Here is an 8,520-nt window from a genome sequence, read left to right as displayed (position 1 = left end):
GCATTTTACAACAGAAAAATGCATCGTTGCGTTTAATTCTCAAACCCGGTCCTTGAATTTAGTGGGGCAGGAATTCGTTTTTCCGTATTAGAGTCGCCCACTTACGGTAGGTACTGTTGCAGGTGATTTCTTGGGCCTACGTGGGCGCGAACAAGGCAAATGCAGGCACTGATAACATCTGCCTTCCAGCTGTGTCACTGAGCCTCACTGGCAGGGGACAGCACAGGACTGGCGTGAGGACAGCCAGTCCAGTCCACTGGCTTTCACTTGTCTTCCATTTAAAATTCAGAAAATAGAAGTTGGGGCAGACGGAAGTCTGGGGCTGTCTTGGAGGAGAGTGGTTCAGTAACCTGCAGCTCTCTCCCCGCCTTCCATGACTTCATGCAGCTGTGAGGCCACAGGAGTCACAGAAGCTTGACACCTCCCATCCCTCCCTCACCATTCTAGGGTCAAGCAGGTCCTGACACTCTGGAAGAGTGGACCCCAGGTCTTTGTAGAATGCGCTGCCATTCTGCTTCTGACCACCAGATGGCACCCCGGGGCCCATTGTTCTGTTCTAGTGCAAAAATGTCCCAGCCTGAAACCCTGGGACGAGTTTTTCTTCTGTCATCCTCTCAGTGTAGGTGAAAGCACCCCCAGAGGCTGTAAGGCAAGACCCTTTGACCAGGGTGTGAGAAGTTTTGAAGGTCCGAGAACTGGGACATTGACGGCCGACACCAAGTGTGGGGAGCTGCGACGCGGGTTAAGCGGCCAGGGGAGGGGAATACTGTTTGTTGCTCCTGGAAAATGTAACCGCACGTTCGGCGCCCCAACTAAGCCGAGGCTGAGGACATGCGTGGGTGTGTGCATGCGTGGGTGTGGCTGCGGGTGTGAGAAACCAGAGAGCCCATGCACAGCAGAGTTTCAGAGCTCATCTCTGTGCCCCACCATCTGAGCGTTGGGACTGATAAAAGGATACCTCGCTGCGCCTGGTGAACGCAAACGTTCGCTTGCCTAGAGAGAGAAGGATGTGGGGACACTTCTGTCCTGGGGTGCCTCCTAGCGCGTCTAGCTGTGCGTGCATGTGGTTGGGAGTCCCTTGATCGGGCACGTGTGGCTGTGCCTGCCCCAGCTTTGGTATTCCCGCCCAGATGACGTGGGCACTGCCATTAAGGTAAGTACCTGTAGTAGCATCTCTGAGAGCATCTGTCATGGACGTACCTGTGGGTGCTGGTGCCCTGAGCCTCTCTGTGTTTGACTTTGTGTGACCCGTGGCCCAAATATCTGGGCTCTGTGTAGGGCCTCACAGGGCTCAGGCAGGAGGGGTGCACATATGTTCACACGCTTATGTGTGTGGTGTACCCCTTGTGACCCGCTTCTCCCGGGGCTCAGGCAGAGCTAACTTGCTCTGTTTCCTCGGACATTTTACTTCTCCGTGACACAGAGTCCTGCCAGGCTGCCGCCTTCCTTGGTGAACATTGCACCTGCCTTTCTCCTCGGCCAAGCATGCCTTAGGGGAGATTGTTTATTTCTTCAATTAAAAGAAGAAAGGCCCTGGGAGGCTGTGCACTCGAAATTACCACATTTTAAAATGCTCTGACATTCAGGAAACCATAAACCTCATGGTGGGTTCGCCTCCTCTCCGGACTCGAGCAGCTCCTCTCCCGACACTGGGGAGCTCTGACCTTTGCTTCTCTGTGGCCAGAGAGCTCCCTGGCGTCTGTGTGTGCGGCTGTCGCCAGGTTAATCTTTCAGTTCTCCTAAGTCTCTTCGGCCTCAGTGTGGTGTTCAGGAAAGTCTAAGAAGCAGAAAACCCAGATTCTAGCAGCCTTCCCTGGCTGCGTGAGCTTGGACGAGGGCCCTAACCTCTCTGGGTCTCAGACTCCTCCGTGGTAAGATACAGCTACTACCTACTTTGATCTGAAGCTCCTTCCTGCCCTGATGCTGTGAGATCTGAGGCCATTTGTTAAGTAGAAGCTTGCCCAGTGAGTACAGAATGGGGCCTTAGCCCCATTTCACAGGAGAAGAAGGGGAATGTCGTTGCCGCCACACGGCCCTGGAACAAAGACGGGGCGAGCGGAGCCGCGTGGAACACAGACATGTGCTCTCGGCCCTTGTACTGCAGTCTTCTCGAACAGCCCCAAACAGCCAGGGGGGATTGATGAGAGCTTGTCTCCCAGGCCTACGCAGTAATTATTGGTGTTCATAATGATGCCCGGAGGTATTACATTCCGTCAGAATCATCAAAGAAAGATTAAACCGTGCCTAGTATAATTGCTCTTTGAAATACCTCCTATTCTCTTGCTCGGAAAATTGATAACCTATGGATTTTCAATTAACTTTAAGTTACGAAGAATATTCAGTTTACCCAAGTACCCCATCCATTTTTCTGTCCCTCGTAGGAGGAGTTTGTTATCTGTCTCGGGCTGTATCCCCCAAGGATGACAAAGTTTGGGGGTGGAAAATCGTAGATCTGTAATTGGAGGCCCTGGATCCGACCCTTCCGAAGACTAACTCGGTTTCCATACCTGTGACAAATGGAGTTAATGCCAGTCCCGCTCCCCCAGGGTCATTGCCAGGATCAGGTAGGTCATGGGTGCGTTTGTCAATGGCATGTCTGGACACATGAGAGATGTTCAGAAAGCACTTGAAAACTGCTCCGTAAGACTGAGGGCTTGGCAACGAAACTTTGAGCTTGAGCAAAGATCACTGGATAGGTTTCCATGGTTTTCCCAACAGCAACCTGTGCAGCCTTTGGGGGACCCACTAGGCCTCCTGGACCTCAGCTTTATCATCTGTAGAATGGGGAGCCGGCAGACTTGGGGAAGACCAGAGATTGGGAATCAGTAGTTCGAGAAACACATCATGCCCAGAGGCCTGTCTTAATTGACCAGTAGTGTTTTAAATTCATTCGCAACATTTAAAAATGGAGAGATTGCCTGTGCAAACCTAGCGTCATGGCTCTTTGTTTAAATGGTAAACACGGGGCAACGTTCTTGCAAGGCAAAATGGTCAGTGCCAAGTAGCTGTTGAGGCCCTTCTATTTCTTACTGCACCCCTTTCTCTCCCCCCCCCTCGGCTGGCTTCCCCGGCTTGTGTTTTCTTGCCTGGCCCCAAGTGGGTTCGTGACCCCGAGACTGCGTGAACTGCAAGGCTTTGGGCCTTGACCCATCCCACCTGCCCCAGGGATGCTGGCCTTCATCCCAGGGAAGGGAAATCCATCAGGGACCTACCCAGAACCACCTTCCCACCTGGACCCTGGCCGGGGAGAGACACATTCCTTGAGCAACTTCCAGCCCATGCAGAGCAAAGCGCTGCGGAGAGGACCCCCCCCCTCCCCACGCACACAGCCCTCGCAGCCAGAGCCAGTAACTCACAGCTGTGGTTACCCGCGCGCTGATTTCTGTTTTAAAAAATACTGCTGGATAAACAGTGAGGGAAACCCGAGCTGTTCCCACACCACATAAATCCCCAGTTTGCTGTCCTATCTGGTTAGCTGGTTCCCCCCCCCCCCCCCCCCCCCCCCGCCCTGAATAACAGCACTGCTGCCTTCGCAAGCAAGGGCTGGAAAAGTGCGTCCCCGGGAAGCGCGGGCCGCTCTGGAGTCTCCCGGGCTGGCGCCCTGCCCTGCGCAGAGGCCTCCCTCCTTCTCTCTCTTTCAGCACTTCCTGCCCAGGGGCGCTCACCTTCGTCCTCACTCCCTCCACCTGGATGCCCTTCCTCCTCCCTTCTGCTTTGTCTCACTCAAAAGGCCTCCAAGGGAGACCCTTGGTGGGGGGGGGGGCCCTGGGCTCCTCCAGCAACTAGATGGCCACAGTCAAAGGCAGACCTACCCGACTGCCTCGCCTCCCCCTGCAGAGCTCCTTCCAGGGCCCTCTGTCAAAGAGCAAATATCTTGGCTCAGAAGGTGCGGCCAGAGCCTTCTCCAGCCCAAAGATGGGTCTGGCCTTAGAGGAGGATTGCCAGATTTGGGTGGGGTGGAGAAGGGGCACGGGAAGGCCGCCCAGTTAAATTTGAATTTCAGATAAGCAGCAACTAATTTTTAGCCTAAGGATGTCCCCAGGGTTGCAGGGAACATACTTAACTGGGCGCCCTGTATTTTATGTAACTGTTCTACCTTAACGCCTTTTTCTTTTAAAACTTTTTTTTTTAATGTTGATTTATTTTTGAGAGAGAGAGAGAGACAGAGACAGAGACAGAGTGAGTGGAGGAAGGGCTGAGAGAGAGGGAGACACAATCCAAAGCAGCCTCCAGGCTCTGAGATATTAGCACAGAGCCCGATGCGGGGCTTGAACTCTCGGACCCGTGAGATCATGACCTGAGCTGAAGTCGGATGCCTAACCGACTGAGCCACTCGGGCGCCCCAACACCCTTTTTCTGAGGAAGGACAGCTTCTGATAGGGAAGAAGAGGCAGGGTTATGGGAGCTAGTGTCCCCCGCAGCTCCAGGTGGCCAGGTGACTAGTGCTGGCCAATGAGGCTGAAGAGCAGTGGTTAACCAGGACTTCCAGAAAGCCTCCTTGAATGGGGCAGAGAGATGAAGAAACTCTCCTCTGTCTTTCCTCCTTCCTGCCACTTGGAATGCCAACGTGACAGTTGAGTATGAACTGCCAACTGGATGAGGGGACCGTCTGGGTCAGAAAAAGTGACCGTGAGGAGTGCCTGGGTGGCTTGGCTGGTTGAGTGCCCGACCTCGGCTCAGGTCATGATCTCAACTCATGACCAGGTCCATGAGTTCGACCGAGCCCCCTGTCAGGCGCTGTGCTGACAGCTCAGAGCCTGGAGCCTGCTTCAGATTCTGTGTTTCCCTCTCTCTCTGCCCCTCCCCTCCAAAAAAAATAAATTAAAAAAAAAAAAAAAGAGTGACCATGCTGGGGTGCCTGATGACTTTGAGGAATGGTCATCCCAGGCTCGCCTGCCACTTCAAACTCCTTTTATTGGGGAAAATATAGACTCTGTGTTTTCCCTTTTGTTATTTTCATAAAGCTGCCTCCACTCCTCGGTGACACAAGGTCTTCTGTCCCATCCTTGCGGGGCGGGGGGCGGGGGGGGGGGCGACACCATCCTGCACCTTTGCAAATCAACATGCCCCTAACTCCTGGGGACACAGAAACCCAGAAAGGGGTCTGTTTATAGAACCCCTCCTGAATGTCTGTACCTCATCTATTCAGTGAGCTTCCGCTTTTCAGGTGAGGGAACTGAAGTCACATGACCTCCAAGAGCCGGGGCTCGGACGCAGGCCACTGTGTGTATTATTGTGGTTTCTAGTCAGCCACCCACAATCTAGGTAGCGGGCACGTGACGGCCAGCACCAAAGGTTGAAAAGAGATGCACACGAGAGAACATTTTCCGCTGAGGTGACTCTCTCTGTTAAACTCGGTGTTTTCTGGAACGTAAGGACAGGCCCAGACGTAAACATCCTTATTCAGAACGATCTCCACCCTATTCAAAACATGTGTGTCTCCTGTCCCATCCCTCAAGGTCTCGCTCAGGAACAGGTGTCTTGTCCGATTCGCATGCTGCTAAGGGCGTCATCTTTTCCCTCTGGGAGGCGTACAGATATTTCACAGGGCCTTCTGGAGTTGTCCTTGAGACAACAGTTGGACGTATTTGCATCACCATCATCCAGATTCTACCACTAAAAACTGTATCGCAGGCAACGGTGAGAGCTTCCCTAGGTCACCTCCAACATGTCTCTCAGCAACCTAAGGAAGAAGGGAAAAAGTTTGTCCCCGCTTGACAGACGAGGAAACTGAGGCTCAAGTAACAAAGTGAGTTCCTCAAAGCCATTCCGTTCACTCATGACGGACCCGGGATTTGAACCCATGCTCTCCCGGTTCCCGAGGCCATGATTGTGACCCTCTGTTGTAGAAGAAGGGACTGAGGGGCTGGGCTGGGCCATCATCATCCTCCATGGAGATGTGACCTGCCCAGTGTTCTGGCAGAATAAGGAAAGGGAAGGCATAAGGATCCTCACGTGTATCACCGGTTAACGTGCGCCAACTCTTGTCACGGACATCAGGTCGTTCCTCCTCACAGCAGCCACAGGAGGCTGGAACTGTCATCTCCCCTTTGCCAGTGAGACCACTGAGGCTCGGGAGAGCCATGTGACTTGCCTGAGGCCGCACAGCTGATGAAAGGCCAGGCCGGACCTTGAGCCCCAGGCTCTCCCGCCCCGCGGACACCCCCCCCCCCCCACCCAAGCTCCAGGCCCAGGTGGGTGGGGTGGCCAAGCTCACGCTTGCGGAAGCAGGTCTGTGGCGCCAAGGACACGCCTGCCTGTCTTCTCGCACAATGGGGGAAATTCCAAAAGTTCCTTGGGATGGTTCAGGTGTGGCCCGGCCGGCCATCGTCCTGACGCACGCTTTTCCTCTTCCTCCTCCTGCCACCCCAACAACAGCCAGAAGCCGGGTCCCCTCCCTTCCTGAAAAGCCTGCTCCCCTTGGCCGCTTGGCCGCGGAGCCACGGGGCTTTTTTCCACAAACGGTCCTTTCCATCCATCTCTGTCCCGGGGGCCTGCGGGGGCCTTGAGGGGGAAATGCTGACTTTGAGGAGGTTAAAGGTGCTGGTGCCCGGCCTTCATCTAACAAATGGGCTGCCGTCGGGGGAGGGACTGTTGTTTTTTCCTGGCCTCAGAAGAGGGGCCTGTCAGGAAGATGTAGAGGCCAGCAGGGGGGGCCCCCAGGCCGCACCCCGCAGGGTGGCTGACAGACGTGGGCAGCTGCGAGGGCGCCGGGGTGCAGGGGGGTGCCAGGCCCAGCGCAGCGCTCCTCACCCCTGCCGCCCCCCTCCCGCTGCCCCCCTGACCCCTCGGCCCACCTCTTCCAGGGGTGAGGGCCGAGGCTGGGCCTCCCTGGGCCGGTTCCCTGGGCCAGCTGCCGAGGGAGGCCAGAGGAGCCGGAGTCGGGTTACAGCCCCTGGGCCAGCCCCCCAGGGAACGTTCTCCTAGGGAAGCTGACAGGCCAGGGCTTCCTCCCAGCCTCCTGTGAATTCCTTCTAGAACCCCCACAGCCCCGAGCCTCCAGCCTCCCTCAAGGGACCTCGCAAGGCTGTTTCAGTAGAGTTTCCTCAGTGCTCCTCCCTGTCCACAGTCTCCTTTGGGAATCCTCGAGTTAAGGAGGAGGGGCTACGCTAGGAAGGGAGCTGTGTTGATCTATCACCTACTTGGGGCTCTGCTTCGCAGAACCGATTCATTTAAATTCTCAGCTGTGGGTGGGGCGGGCATTCTGAGGAGAGGGCTTTCGTGGGGATCCCTTGGGGGGAATATGTGTGAGGCGCTGAGATCACTGGGTGACTGTCAGCTAGGACTGTCATCCCAGCTGAGGAAACAGAAGCTCAGAGAGGTGAGGTGATTTCTCTCAGGGCGCGCAGCTGGGAAGTGGCGGGCCCAGGGTTTGAACTCGCATTGGTCTGACCCCAAAGTCCGTCCTCCTTCCTGTGTGTCAGGCTGCTCCAGACTGGACAGCCGGACGCCCGAGGGCGCCTCCTGGTTCTGCCCTTTCTTCGCTCTGTCATTCGGAACAGCCTGCTTCATCTATCCGAGCCTCGCTTTCATTCGTAAAATATAGAACGTGATTCCTAATTTACCTATAATCGGAGATTCACAAGGTTCAGAGGAGAAATGTGTGTCTGACAGCTAAGTCCCGGGCAAAGCAGGGAGATGAGTCTGGTTTGTGGCAATGATCCCACCTCCTCTCCTGGCCTACGACACCCTGCCCATTCCAGAAACCACATGCCGATTTAATGAAGAATGTGTGTGCGGCCTCTGGGCTGCGGGGCTGAGACCCGTGGGCTCTCCTGGCGTCTTTGGAACCGGCCAGCACACAGTTACGTCCTGATCCTGCTGCTCTGGGCCGTGGAAATATTCGGTGGGAGGGGAGCTCGGCCCGTGTGCTTGGAATGTCATCCTCCCAGAAATTATATTAACCCTCCTAAGAGACCAGCAGGGCATGGGGATTAAGTAGACCGACTGACCGGTTGAAATGGCAGTTGGCTGTCCTGTGACAGGCACCAGCCAGAAAGACCATATGATCGTTTGCCAAGGAGAACCCCTTTGGGAGGGAGAATCTCCCTGATTCCTATTTCCATGCCCTAGATTCCACAGAAGCCTTGGCCTCTGGGATAGGGGAAGCAGGTGGGTGAAGGTTAGGGGGCCTAGAGAAACGTCAAGAACCTTACCCTGAAAACCTTCCCTTTGCTGTGGAGAAAAATGACTTGAAACCCTCCCCCCCCGCCGCCCCCCTCATGCAACCTAGAGAAGATCGTAGCTAATTGGCATGTAAGTTGGGGTTAAAGAACGGAAGGAAGAATTTTTTTAAGTTACTGAGAAAGTGGGAATGTCACTTTGGGCAGAGAGAAAGAATTTTTTTTTCTGGAGTGTGTCTTTCTCTATGCTACAGTCCCTAGTGGGCCGCTGAGACTTGCAAAAAAAAAAAGATTTCTTTTAATCCACCTTCCTTTTTGTAAGCAGCAGCAGAAGGGCCTTTAAATCAAATGCAATCAGCAAACTTGTCTCTTGCATTTATTCCCTGCTTCACTCCCT

General features: G+C 54.7%; 1 protein-coding gene across 1 annotated transcript in view; it reads left to right on the top strand.

Annotated features, from left to right (window-relative positions):
- The first annotated feature begins 864 nt into the window (after positions 1-864).
- MEOX1 (mesenchyme homeobox 1) overlaps positions 865-8,520 on the top strand; it is a 29,082-nt gene continuing 21,426 nt past the window's right edge. The window contains exons 1-2 of the mRNA XM_045045003.1: positions 865-1,153; positions 2,382-2,564. Coding sequence (XP_044900938.1) covers positions 2,517-2,564 — 48 coding nt within the window. The 5' untranslated portion in view covers positions 865-1,153; positions 2,382-2,516. The remainder of the gene's footprint in view (positions 1,154-2,381; positions 2,565-8,520) is intronic.

The sequence above is a fragment of the Felis catus genome, chromosome E1 (genome assembly GCF_018350175.1).
Source record: "Felis catus isolate Fca126 chromosome E1, F.catus_Fca126_mat1.0, whole genome shotgun sequence".
In the NCBI taxonomy this organism is placed as follows: Eukaryota; Metazoa; Chordata; class Mammalia; order Carnivora; family Felidae; genus Felis; species Felis catus.
The sequence above is the reverse complement of the archived record's forward strand: the minus strand, read 5'-3'. Positions and strand labels throughout refer to the sequence as shown.